Here is a 14033-nt window from a genome sequence, read left to right on the forward strand (position 1 = left end):
TTTTTTTTCAATTCATTCAATTTTCCTTGAAAAATACAAAATAAATAAGAAAAAAAAATGTAAAAAACATAAAAATATAAAGTAAATGAACAACATAAAAAGAAATATTAATTTAACTGATCAAATGTGTATAAAATTTAGCTTTTTGAATGAAACTTTTTCAAAGTTACTAGTGATGGTTTGCTTGCCCGCCTAGGGCTCATGTCCGCCCACTGTATAAAAGTTATTAGGCAACCTGCAACTTCTCTCTCTCTCTCTCTCTCTCTCTCTCCCCGTCGTAAACGGCTAAAAATGAATGTTATGACGCTGATTAAGCGAAGCAAATCTGAAAACGGAGGATCGGGAAGAAGAAGAAGAAGAAGAAGAAGAAGACACTTGGCCTAAGATGACGATGTACAGCTTCCCGATAGGCCCAGTATATCCTAATATCTAGGGAAAAAAGATTGCGGAAAATCTCGATAGTCAAGATCCTCATATTTCGCATGCCATATTCCTTTGGCGATGTTGTTCTTGTACACGCATGTCGTCTGGTGCGTTCGATGCTCCCTCAGAATTCTGAAGATTCTTGATGCCTCCGATGATGAAAATGTCCGCCCAACCGACGGGCACTCCGCCAAGCGATGAATCCCCCTCCTCAGCCCCGTCTGACTGCATCGTTCCCGTTATCTTCGTCCTCTTCAAGGCAGTTGTGGCCGTGATCGCCGTCATGTTCTTCGCTGTAGTCCTTCTCTCCGTTATCCTCTTCCCTCATTGTTTCATTCTCGAAACCCCTCTTCCTCCCGACGCTGCCCAGCCGGCGTCTCGTCCGCTGTGCGACGACACCCCAGGACACGGCCTGGTCGGCGCCCTGATGGCCTTCGTCACCTTCGGCGTTTTTGTCATGTACTTCCTCTTCTATCTCATTGGCCTAGCTATTGTCGTATCGCATGTTCTGGACCGGTTCAACCTGAGGCTGCCCGCCGGGGTGAGGAAGCAATTGATGGACCGGCCCGGGCCGGTCCTGCCCCTGGTAGGTTGCCCGAGACGAGGATACCGATGCGGAGGCAAAGGGAGCAGCCAAGGGAGGGACTTCATGAGGCCGGACTGGCCCGACCGGGTGGCCAAGTCGGAGAGGTCGGATTTCAATAAGATCTCACTTACAGTGGCTGCCGACGGTGGAGGAGGGGCCTTTCGGGTTTCAGTTCAACAGGCTCGACCTGCTATTTCACTTATCAAGATTTCCCCGCTGTGCAATGATAAAATTTACTAGTGTAAAGATACACAAAGCAGAGGGTCATACGAATATTCACATCTATCAACTTGTTCGAGTTTTTCTTATACAATTAGATCTCTAATATCTTTCATAAATTTTGAGATTTACATGATAAATATCTCAAATATGGTTAAATCTCTTAAGCAACTGCTTGGAGAGCATCTCTTGTTATACTTCAAGCATATCACATTACGTGATCCTAATTCGTACCAGGAATAACATGTAAGTTACTCAATTGCAGCTTAGTAAATTGGGCCAAATTCCACTGGGAACACAAAAGATACCAACTTCTAATGCTAGCAAATAATAATAATAATAATAATAATAATAATAATAATAATAATAATAATAATAATAATAATAATAATAGAAAAATTACCAATATAATTTAATTTTAGAAATTAAAACAAATTAAAAATCATTTGAATATAAACAAGTTTTTTTTTTTTTTTTTTTTTTTTTTATGTGACGACTTCTTTTTGTGTGGAGGGATTGAAAAAACTTTTCAGAAAAGTCATCCATGATTAGAAAATAAAAAAATAAACCTTATAGTATTTTCATTCACTTTAAATCGGCGGAGGTAATGAAAGGGCTCAAGTGCGCGCGATTAACAAGTTTTAGAATTTCAATACACAAAATGAATGTTCTAGAACTTAAATGCATGAAATTGACAAGTTTTGAGACTTATGTTGTAATTATCCTAAAAAAGTTACTCGATCTTTTGAAAATTTCTATTGATTTTTGTGTTCTTTCAACTTCACGCCTCCTTTTATATATGACCTCTAAAGTTATTCTCTTAAAATAGTGGAACTAAATGGTGCTTAATAGCGTATCCACAGAATATATTCTTCGGAATAACATCTAAGTTCTCATTTCATTTCATTCACCCAAATCAATCGTCGACTTGCAGATTTAATGAAAATATTTAATGTTCTTTCAATAAAACAATGAAGTTCACTTCATTTTATACGAGGCTGGATTTCACAAATCATTGCTTAGACATCCGATATTGATTTCCATTTACTTAACAAATACAGTTCAAGAAAAATATCCGTCCATTTTGCATTTCTCGACGATATAATGCGGTGCTAGATGGGCACCTTATTTTTCTCCCAGTGCAGCTATACATGAATTAATATAATTATATCTGGTATTTGCAACGAGATACCCCGCTATAGTAAAATCGAAACCAATGTATCTTATTTGCACGATTCATATAGAACGATCATTTATATGTCGTTAAATCGATAAAAATAATGACAACAAAATTGGCTAGGAAAATTGCAGCATGTTTGGTCAATGGTCATATTTGTAGAGATTATTTTTCTTCCTTTAGAACCCAGCAGATAAATTAGACATTATGAAAATATAATGTTGTCGACACTGTCATAGCTCAAAAAAATTACCACCGTATTATCTGTCATTGAACATAAGAAAAAATTGCGTTTTTTTAATGGTCGACCGTATAGGTTAGAATATCAAAGCAAAAACCAAATTTGAGCACCCAAAAAAAAAATTCTCTTCATGAGAAGACGATAATATGAATGTATATTTACATTTATTCCTATGTTTGATCAACTCCGTTAAGTAATAGTTATCGAGACTACGATCTTTATCTGAAAGTACAAATTTGGTTTTATTGAACTTCTATGGAGTTGCATGTTTGAGCACGGGTTTCAATTCTAGTTATTCATACTAAAAAGGGATTAACATAAGGAACTTTTTGGCCTATACAAGCCACACGTGAACTAGTCCTAATCCTAAACCCTAATAAGTCTAAATTCCCGTCTTAACTTAAATAAAGGCTAATTCCTTTTTCTTTTCTTTTTTTATTTCAGTTCATTCAAATAGGTATACAGTTTTGACTTTTTTAATTTCCAAAATACAAAATAAATAAGAAAAAATATGTAACGTATAAAAATAAAAATATAATAATATATAAACAATATAAAAAAAAACAAATTCATTTGGGTTAATGTCACGAAAAATCCAAAATCGTTAAACATGTCATTAAACCCTAAGCCGATACACATATACCAAATTTATCTCCCATTATTTTTCGTTAAATTTTATTATCAAATTACTGAATTGAATGACACGTAACAGTTTATAGGTGGACCAAATTAAGGTTTTACTCTTTGATTGTCATAGTTGTATCGGTTTGTGATTTTTGATAATATAAATTTAATTTAATAAAAAATAATATAGATAAATTTGTCATAAATATATTAATTTGAGATTTTTAATGATTCATAGTATTACCTAATTCATTTTACTGATCAAATGTTTAGAAATTTTGGCTTTTTTTTTTTGAAAGAAACTTTTTTTTTAAAGCTATTAGTGATGGCTCGCCAGCCCGCCCAAACTTCAGGCCCGCCCACCTGGTATAAAACGTTGGGCCACTTGCAACTTCTTTCTCCCTCTCTCTCTCTCTCTCTCTTCGCACCAGAAAAATGGATGCTTTGGCGCTGATGGAGCGAAGCTAAGGCCGAAAATGGCGAACCGGGGGGACGAGGAAGAAGACGACCACCTCCAGCGTCAGCCGAACCGCACCAAGACGGTGATCAAAATCCCGTCGTACCAAGAAGTCCTAGAGAGCTCCCAGTCCAAATCGGCCCCGCCATCTCTCTTCACCCCTTCCCCTTCCTTCTCCCAGGCTTTCTCTTTCCTCAAATCCTCCGAATTCTACTCTCCCCCTCCTCCTCCCTCCTCCTCCGGCGGCTCCTCCGCCTCCCGCCGCCACCGACGCCTCCGCCGCCGCCTCGACGTGGAGGTACTAAATGGGCAGTTTTTAAAGCCTGCTGCGACTTCTGCTCGGAGGAAGTTCCTCTGCTTTTGGGTCGGAGCGGAGAAAGATTGAATTTTTTTCCCCTTGTTGACTTGATGGGTTTCTTTCTTGTTCCGTTGTGTAGTGTCGCCGGTACGTCCGGTGCTGTTGCTGGGTCGTCGTCAAAATCGTCTTTTGCCGCGCAGAGTCGCAATGCGATCCTGGTGAGCCCTAGACAAGTAAGGGTCTTCTTACTCGAAGATTGTGAGAGTTGAATCTATGTTTTCGGATTTAAAAGAATGAAGCTTTGTTAAGTGTGAATGCCAATTTTGTTGCCAAGATCAAATATTGAGCATGCAATTACCGGTTCAGTTCAGATTATCGAATGGGAGCAACTCTAGCCATTTATGGTTTGCGTAGTGTACTCGTGGATTTTGAATAAAAGAGGAAGATGGCATGAACATTATAGAGTTACTAATTGTTTTGTTGTCACATGTTGGCGATTGTTCTAGCGCTGTTGTAATTAGAAGTTATGATATTATCCTTTTAATGGTGCATAAGGAACCACAGATGAGTTTGGTCTGAGATTTTTGGTTATGACTTCTATGTTTAGACTCTAGATTTTGGAAAATTCAGTCAAGAACTTGCTTAAGGACAGGTCCTGGTGCTTGAAATAATCGAATTATTCAAGTTTTTTTTATATAGGATTGCAATATCTTTCACACTGACCATCTCACAAAGACAAAAGTAAGGGGAAACGGCCTCTGCCTGATAAAATTTTATAACAGATAGAGCTCTTTTAACTCATCTTTCTTTATCTAACCCCTTTTCCCTTGTGCAGAAGGGGAATCCTTTGCTCAAACATATCAGGAATGTGAGGTGGGCTTTTGCTGACATTGTTTGTGACTACTTAATTGGGCAGAACTCATGTGCTCTTTACTTGAGGTTTGAGTTTTTCCCCCTTTCTAAGTTGCCAAATTAGTTCTTTCTTGTTCTTATGTGTTTGGTCACCCAGCTGCTATGAAGATCATCTTATTTGGTGAGTGCGTACAAAATGTTCATAGCATATTTGAAAAAAAATGCATATTGTTTCTGTCATTTTCTTTCATTGATGAAATTACCGGTTACAATGAAAATACTTTTTATATACAAACCATAAGACTACTCCACTTGAGAATCATCCATGCCATTTAAGCTCATTTTACATGCAACATGACTACTCTCGATTTCCCTGGCTTAATCTTTATTTGAATTGGACCTAAAGGACAACTATAGTGGATAGAACAGAGAATTACATTTGAGCCTGGCATGTGAATCTCTGATGGTCCTGATGACTTCTGGTATTGCATGCAATCTGCTAATTGAACACGTACTGAACTAGAATATCATCACATAGGCCTTGAGTTTTGCATTTGAGTTCGTGTACCTGATAATTCATTTTTGCTTTGTAGCCTTCGTTATCATCTTCTGCATCCAGATTACCTATACTATCGAATAAGGGAGCTACAGAAGAACTACAAGCTCCGTGTTGTTTTATGTCATGTTGATGTGGTGAGCTACCTTGTTTGTTTGCTGTTCTCTTAATCTGCTTTATCAGTCTTGGGAAACTTTAAAGCCATTAAAGTGATTTTGTACATTTTTTGTTTGCCTGAAGCAAGAAATTTATGAATTGTAGACGTTGTCCGTTTCAGGAGGATGTAGTTAAGCCTCTTCTTGAAGTGACAAAGACAGCTCTGCTCCATGACTGTACACTCTTGTGTGGTTGGAGGTAGTGTTTTTTCTTAGAGACGTCTGTGGTCAATATAACAGTTCCAGGAGCAATACTTTTAGTAGAGTTAGACTTCTGCTGCAGCCAAATCTAGATTTTGTTTCATCAGTCATGGCAAGAAACAGCTTCATTTTGGTCTTTGGGGATATCTCATCGTTCTATTTCTTTTTCTTTTTCCAAGCTTGGAAGAGTGTGGCCGCTACTTGGAGACAATAAAAGTCTATGAAAACAAGCCTGCAGACATCATTCAAGGGCAAATGGATACAGACTACTTATCAAGGGTATTCTATGTTATCTTGGATTTGTTACTTCTAGCAATCCAATTTCCATTTTGCTGTTATCAAGTCCATCCGATTCTTTATAGATAATTGATCTAGACATTAGGGAGAACCTACACTATGCTTCTTGAGTTTGCATTTGTTGAAGCTGAAATTTTTCCTTTTTCCTCCAGCTGACTCATGCTCTAACAACAGTTCGACATGTCAATAAGACAGATGTTGTCACTCTTGGTTCTACATTTGGGGTATGCCTTATGTTCTGCTTTGAAAGTCTTCCGAATTGTATTTTCTTTCATTTTAAATAAATGTAGTTGGAGACTATCCTTTTGTTGAGGATTATAAACCTTAAACGGATTCCCATTTTTTCAGTCTCTTTCTCATATCATGGATGCTTCGATGGAAGATCTAGCTCGATGTCCTGGTATAGGGGAGCGCAAGGTGCTTTTATCTTGAATCTACTGCAGTACTTATATTAAAATTCTATTGAAGACTTTTATTTCAATTTGCCTATCTGTGCTTTTGAAATAGGTAAGGCGCTTGTATGATACTTTTCATGAACCATTCAAGCGAGTGGTTCCAAACGTTGCTGCTGCAGCTCCAGAAGCTCCTGTGCAGAAGAATGCTGAACCTGGTTCAATAAGTGAGGATCAGGAAATTGTAGACGATGTTGCACAGACGAGCAAGCGCCAGAAAAAAGAGCCTGAATTGACTGTTAAGTCAGCCCTTTCTGCTGCTTTTGCAAAATATGCTGATAAAATTGGTAAAAGAAATACTAGACCACTAGATGGGAGGGGAGGTGAACCAAGTACTGGCCAAGACACAGATGCTGAGAAAAGCAGTTGAGAGATTTATGTTTTTGGCAGAGTAAAGCCTTGAACATGAGGAACCATCTGTTCAGGCATTTGGGGTCATGCTTCATGCTATTAGAAGACGTGGACATTCTTTTTGTTCCCTGACCAGGTGCTTGCATATTATCTATTACATCTGCCGAAATTCTGTTCGATGGATTTGAGAGCAGTAGTCATGAAGTGAAGATTTTCATTTCCTAGCTTTTTTCATGTTGTATTAGTCACTGGAACCTCTCATCCTGATGTTTCATTTGTGTATAGATTGTGATGTTTCAACATCAAGGGTTTTTACGTCTAGTTTCTTTGTAAATTATGTTGCTTATGTTGCGGCTCTGAACATATTGTAGCTGATTGAATTGATGTCAGAATTTGTAACACGTTCTGGTAAACTGTGTCCTGAAATTTAATGAAAGATTTGATCTTATGAAAGTTTTGTCCTCCTCAAGGGCAGGGGATAAATGAGACATGCCATCTGAGACTTCGCATTATTCCACATTACCTAAGTTGTGTCTTGTCGTTTCAAGTCTTCCTGGGTAATATCCTCTCAGTAGAGAAATGAGGAAGGAAAAAGTTATGCCAGCCGAACTTCTGCATTATTGCACATGGCCTTGTTGTTTCTTGTCGTTTCAAGTCTCCCAGGATAACATTGTCTTGCTCTTCTTTGATAGGACTCGATCTAAAGGATGATATGGAGCAGTCTCTTTCTTTCGGCTCATGCTTTGAGCAGTCTCTTTCTTTCGGCTCATGCTTTGCTGCATGTCTCATACAGAAGAGGAGATCGAACTTTTTGCTGCCAAATTTGAAGGGCAGCAGCTTTTATTTGCCCATCAACTTGCTTTAATATAGTTTTGTATTGTTTGGGTAGTCTGTCTAGTTAGGGAAGAGAGACTATTCCTTTTGCCATGCCATGGAAGGGCAAATTGTTGGCATGTTCTTATGGACATTGCCATAACTCTATCTTAAGATTTTTCAAATTTTTTCCCGGCACATATAGTGTCAATGAGCCTTTTTCAATACTCCTTCAATTTGTCACCTATCTTCCTTATTCAATGCCTTCTAGATTGTATTTTTTCGCTTATGTAGGCGATGGCCAATTTTTCTTGCTTTCACGTGTGCTTGATCCTTGTTTTTCTCATTAAGTGAGTTCCTGGTCAGGTTTTGGCATTTGATTTCTCTCGTCATACCATAGTAGAGAGCAATTTATTCGAAATTTATTTATCTTATCAAATATGAAATAATGGTACCATGATCTTTGAGAATATGAAAACTAGACAGAGTGCTCTTTCTAAGATGAGCATTTACAGCTTTTGGATAGGGTCAGTATATCCTTATCTAGGAAAAAGATTGCACGATCTTGGTAGTCGTGATTTTCTATTTTGCATGGCATATTCCTTTTTGGTGCTCTTCTGTATTCGCATGTCGTCTTGTGTGGTCGATGGTCCCTCTGAATTTTGAAGATTCTTCATGCCTCCAATAAGGAAAATGTCGTCTTATGAATCCCTTACGCCTAGTACCTGGGGCTAACTGCATTGTTCTGAAATCTCAAGGAATTGGAAGAACTGATTGAGGAGTAGTTCTTAGCCAGAGGAATTAGTGACTGTACGACGTCCGTCATTAGAGGACGATAATCTGCTTCTGGTTGCACGCACATTGCTGCAATAGCAGCTACCTGTTGAGAAGGAAAAGCGGCATGGTATGGTTAAGTTGGCATAATCTATATTTGGCATTTAGAATATCATGAAGTTGCACGCTGACCTGAATCAACTCTTTCTTCGAAAAGTGGCCTTTCAGGGCTGGATCAACCATTTCCAATATATTGTCTCTGTTAGTTAACCTCGGAAGAGCCTGATAGATTCGAGAGCGGTAAGTTTGTGCTTTGACTTAATGCTTAGGAATTAAGTGGAATGACGTTGCATGGACCTAACTGCACCCAGGAAAACAAAACTTTGCAAGCTAATTGGGTTTTAGCAGAGAACTACAATTACATTTGATTAGCATCCAATGAATGACCATAGCACACCATAATGCTAGTGTTAACTTGCAGCTCAGTGAAACAACAAAAAAATAACATATATTAGGGCACTGAATTGATCTTATCAGCTAACCTTTTCGTTATGCAATCGAATTACAATAGTGGAAGGGCTAAAGATACTAACCCATGAAACTAGGACATGTTCTCCAGCAGGGCGCTTGCTATCGACTGGTACTCGGCCTGTCAATAGTTCTAGAAGGACGATACCATAGCTGTAGATGTCAGACTTCGTTGTCAACTTGCCTGTTGAAGCATATCTGCATGGCCAAAAAAACCAGTGGAGTTGTTACCTCATGAATAGTGATGTTTGGTAACTTTGTGAAATGTGACTAGTGAGAAATCATCATACAGTCTTCTTTCACAATACAAACTGCTAAGATAATCTACAGATATAAAAATGATGGCATGATAACTCGTCCTAGTGGTCTTTAGTTTGTCGAGGTTTTTGGGTTGTTGCCTGCCAACCAGCTAACTGAGGAAAGAAAATGGCGACCTTCCTAATGGGGACCTCTGTGTCGTCCGTGTGGGGATGTTAGCTCATGATCTGCTGTTTTCATTGGTTTCTTTCTGATAATGAACACTGGGATGCACGAGAAGCTAATGGACTACTCACTCTGGTGCCAGGTACCCGGTGGTCCCAAGTACCCGCGTCGAAATCTGGCCATTGACCTTGTCTGACCCCATCTTGGCCAGGCCAAGGTCGGACACTTTGGCACGGAAGTTGTCGTCCAGCAGAATATTGGTGCACTTGAAGTTGCGGTGGATGACCGAGGGCACCGTGTGCTCGTGCAGGAACTCTAGGGCCCTGGCACAATCAAGGGCTATCGCTAGCCGGGTCCCCCAATCCAGCGGTCTGTGTTGGCCGTGCGAGTGCAATGGATGCAGGTGATGCTTGAGTGTGCCATGGGGCATATATTCCAATATTAGGAGCCTATGGTTTTGGTCAGCACAGTAGCCCAGTAGATCCACCAAGTATGGTGAGTGCAACCTGCTCAAGAGATCGACCTGCAGTACCAAAATTTTAAGAAAAATAAAATAAACGGATAACTAAGGAAAAAATTTGCAGTTTAATTTTCATCCATGTGCAATGTTGACCATTATGCCATTGGCCATACGCGGAAGGTTGTTTCACAAAGCAATACTTATAGGTGCAGGCACAGTAGTGGAGCAGGCATTGCCCAGGAATTTATGCGTAGAATATGAGCATTGTGCCTGAAGTAAAGAAAGGAAGCCAGGAGGTGCTAAAGTCAACACTTGGATATACCCTTCTTGATCATGCCTTTCAAGAATACTTAAATTTCACTCAGCTCTTCTTCTTTTTTTTTTTTTTGGGTGAAGATAAGAGATATCTCTTCTTTGACTTCCAAGTACATGCATTTAAAGAACTTTTTGTCTTAAGGAGGAACCAGCTAGGTTAATTTGGACAGATGCTGAAGTTCTGTGAAATTGACGAACTTGCAAGTTGCTTAGCGCTTTCCGTAACAGGGAACTAACAGTGATAGAGAAGAAGGAACTTTAGATACATTCTTGTACCATTTACAGCAGGAGAGAGAGAGAGAGAGAGAGAGCAAACAGAAGTCTAGAACTATGTACCTCCTAACCTTATGGATCGTGTGAGGGAGATCTAAAGTTTGCCCTTGGTGTGAGGGAACCAACCAAACTGTGACGTGAACACTCGGTCCGGGACAGATTTTTTCAGTAAATTGTGAGTAGATTCACGATCCGCATTAAATCGGTTGAGAGAGAGAGAGAGAGAGAGAGGGCAGGCAAATAGAGACAAGAAGTCAAAAGTGGTAATGAATGAAGGGGAATTTGAATGACCTCAATCCTGAAGGCACGCTCTCCTTGCTTGCCTTGCCAATGCAACATCTTAATTGCAGCGACAGTACCATCACTCAACACCCCTTTGTACACCACTCCATACCCTCCATTCCCTAAAACATTCCTTTCACTGAACCCTTCTGTGGCCACTTCAAGCTCCTTGTATGTGAACACTTGCACTCCTCTCCGATGCCCGTTGTTACTACTGTTTGCCGCCCCCAGTGATCCGCGCCCCAGATTCCCTCCACTCAAACACCCTCCCTTCACATCTATTACCAGAATTCAAACACATGTACGGAACAACAAAAACAATGTTAGATTCCACTAGCATTGACACCACGCCACCAGTTTTGCTGCAAAAGTTTGAATTTTTTGAAGTACTTATTTGAGCTTACCTGGACTACAGTCGTAGATCGCAGTGTTTCGAGCAACGCTGATGGACTTATCGAAGCTTGTGTCGCTCCTTTCCCAGTTCGCATGCTTTTTGGCGGACTTGAGCCGTCGGAAGAGTAAAATGATGAAGAAAATGGCTAAGAGAGCAATCAATGAAGCCGTGGCTATGAAGATCGCAAAGATGGAGTTGGAGTGGAGAAGGCCAAGGTGGTTGTGGTGGGGCTGAGGAGGTGTTTGAGGGGAAAGGTGGTGTTGAAGTTTTTGGTTGGAAGTTGCAGAAGCTGGGTTGATCTCCATGAGTGTGAAGAGAGAATAGGAAAGAGAGAGATGAGACTTAGAAATGGCTAGAGTTCAATGTATGAAAGAGAGAGAGAGAGAGAGGCTGGGTTTTCCCTTCCGAGAGGTTAGGCTACAATGACTTGCACAGCAATGCTAGGAATATAAAGGGAAAGTCTCCCAAGGGATTTAATGAACGCCAGTAAATTACTGTTCCCAAGCAATATCTTATTGGACACTCACCATCTAGAAGTCTACAGACTAATATATCGGATGCATAATCATCACACTGCGAAAAAGTACCGTCGAATCTGACGTCAACATTGTAAAAATCAATATTGCTTGTTAAATCTCGCACATTTTACACCTCAATATTGGACTACTTCTCTAAGATGCACTTCTCGTGAGAAAAATATCAAAATTTTCTAGATATTCAAGGACAAGTATAGCATGATGATCTCATCTCATCCAAGTATGGCTGTACCCTACCATATGGAAAATTTGTATTATCGACCTGAAAAGGATGGGGGCAAAATGGACTCTCTCTCTCTCAAATATCATGATGGGATTGGAATTCCTCGTTCGTCTCTTGTGCTGTATCATACTCAGGAATTGTCTCTGTCTATGTTTCAGAAAAAGTTTGGAAGCTTCTGCTTGATTGCTCATCCACGTCCACCTGCATCCGCATAACAATCACTAAACAAACCATCAAACTTCTCAATCTATATCCTCATGAAACTTCGGTATTCTAGCAGGAAATTCCCAAGAGCCAGCCATTTTTCACTTTCAGCCATGCCACACTAGCCCCAAACATTTCATAGTCTTCAAGAATTTGCAGAACTCCGCAAGACACGGACCATAACTGGTATCGTTGGTTTTTATTAATGCATTTACCATATATTATACAAACAATGAAAACAAAACCTCAGACAGCCAACTCATCACTGGCGCTGCAAGTCAAAGACCCTCCTGGATTTCATGCAAAAACAAGACCATCAACGAGTGACGGGCACAACACTTTCAACATTTAATATTGTCCATGCACCTATTTTAATAGGCATCTCTGATTCTTACTCCGTGAAAAAGCTTCAAGCTTGAAATCTTCCTGATCTGAATCCATGGAGAATGTGAATTACGTAAAGGCAAAGCAGACCTCTTTGTCATTTTCCTATACCCCAATTATGAACTGGTCTGAACGTTATCATTTTTGGATTCTTCTAGGGCTCTGGTCTGTCACATTCATTCAGCAATCCCCAAAACTTCTAAAAGCAGAAAATTCTGGAGCAGTCACTTCCAAACATTAGCACTACAAGGATCTGAATGGTAGGGAATTGGTTACAGCCGAAAACACTTGTATGTATCAGTGACCGTAACATGATTTGGTTGTCACGCGTGATCTTGAAGGCATATTTTACCGTTTGAAAATGCATCTGTTACCACTTAAAAGAACATACATTCCAAGCAAATAATTCCTTGTTGATCTGAGTTCTGAACTGAATTGCAGAGTGGGAAATCCTTTACTTTTTTTGGTCAAATACGCCATAGAAAACAATATCAACCACTTATGACCATCTGTCACATGTTAGAGATGGCAATTTGTGTCCACAAGTCATGTTCATGCCGTGTCCATAAAAGGGTTGATTATAAAACAGGTCAACCCGAACTAAGTATATTGATTTATGTGACACAAACATGACTTGAAGATTAACAAATTGACACGACACGGTTCGTGTAACGCACTTAAATAGTCGCTTAATAGATTGACACCAGTGTATGGCCTGTCATAAACACGAAAGCAACCTATCCACATGAAATCAACCTACCAATATTACCTTATGAAATATCCTCAATTTTTTTTCGGTAAAAATCTATTTACAAATTGCATTGTCCGTCAACAAAATATCATCAAAATCAAATTAAATGGTGTGTTCATAGTTAATAAAATATCTTATATTTAAAATCTTTATAATGAATGACACACGAAAAAAAAATAGTACTTCAACTAATCATGTTTCAATGGACCACACACAGATCACGTCAACATTAACCCTTTAACTTAATTGGGTCATACGAGTTAATTTCGTGTCCATCGGATGGACACAAGCATGACACAATCGCTACCTGTGTCTCATGGATTGACACAAAATTGATCTAAACACATTAATATCAATCGAAACCGCTAATTGCACATCATATTCGAATTGTTTTATCTAGTCATATAAGGTTACCACCCTGATTGACCTCCCATTCTCACATCTCTAACTTAGTGGGAATTCATCAAAAGAGTCTCAAACCTAATATATAAATACCAATTCAATTCTAAACTTTTCAATTTAATCAATTCAGTCCTAACATTTTTTTCAGTTTTTTTTTTCCAATTTAATTATAAATCTTTCAATAATTTTTCAATGTCAACTATTTAAGACCAAAATTGATCATAATAACTATAACGGCAAATCGTCAAAAGGTTTATAATTAAATTAGCCAAATTTTAAAAAAATTAAAATTGAATTGATAAATTTAAGACTTTATTTTCTCGCAATTACCTCGCTGCTCGGCAATTAACAAAAGACTTTGGTGGAGACCGTGTTTCACGCT

General features: G+C 39.1%; 2 protein-coding genes across 2 annotated transcripts; one reads left to right on the plus strand and one right to left on the minus strand.

Moving 5' to 3' along the window:
- Positions 1 to 3674: 3674 nt before the first annotated feature.
- LOC104415536 (DNA excision repair protein ERCC-1) lies at positions 3675 to 7342 on the plus strand. Its single transcript, XM_010026861.3, is given in 10 exon segments — positions 3675 to 3963; positions 3965 to 4025; positions 4165 to 4258; positions 4861 to 4964; positions 5471 to 5570; positions 5711 to 5787; positions 5969 to 6068; positions 6239 to 6310; positions 6435 to 6503; positions 6594 to 7342. Coding segments are annotated over 10 exon segments (1209 nt in total). The 5' UTR covers positions 3675 to 3746; the 3' UTR covers positions 6909 to 7342.
- A 799-nt stretch (positions 7343 to 8141) lies between these two features.
- Positions 8142 to 12123, minus strand: LOC104415537 (probable serine/threonine-protein kinase PBL7). Its single transcript, XM_010026863.3, has 6 exons — positions 11162 to 12123; positions 10767 to 11035; positions 9559 to 9950; positions 9070 to 9202; positions 8669 to 8758; positions 8142 to 8582 (listed from the first exon to the last, which is right to left on the minus strand). Exons 1-6 carry the CDS (start codon positions 11454 to 11456, stop codon positions 8421 to 8423), a joined length of 1341 nt encoding a protein of 446 aa, XP_010025165.2. The 5' UTR covers positions 11457 to 12123; the 3' UTR covers positions 8142 to 8420.
- Between the last annotated feature and the right edge of the window lie 1910 nt (positions 12124 to 14033).

Source organism: Eucalyptus grandis, chromosome 8 (genome assembly GCF_016545825.1).
Source record: "Eucalyptus grandis isolate ANBG69807.140 chromosome 8, ASM1654582v1, whole genome shotgun sequence".
NCBI classification, from domain to species: Eukaryota; Viridiplantae; Streptophyta; class Magnoliopsida; order Myrtales; family Myrtaceae; genus Eucalyptus; species Eucalyptus grandis.

Coding starts and splice junctions, on each gene's coding strand:
- LOC104415537 (XM_010026863.3), bottom strand. CDS start 11,456: ATGGAGATCAACCCAGCTTCTGCAACTTCCAACCAAAAACTTCAACAC. Junction 9,951..10,766: donor AGCGTGCCTTCAGGATTGAG/GTCATTCAAATT, acceptor TTGGTACTGCAG/GTCGATCTCTTGAGCAGGTT. Junction 8,759..9,069: donor AACATGTCCTAGTTTCATGG/GTTAGTATCTTT, acceptor CGAATCTATCAG/GCTCTTCCGAGGTTAACTAA.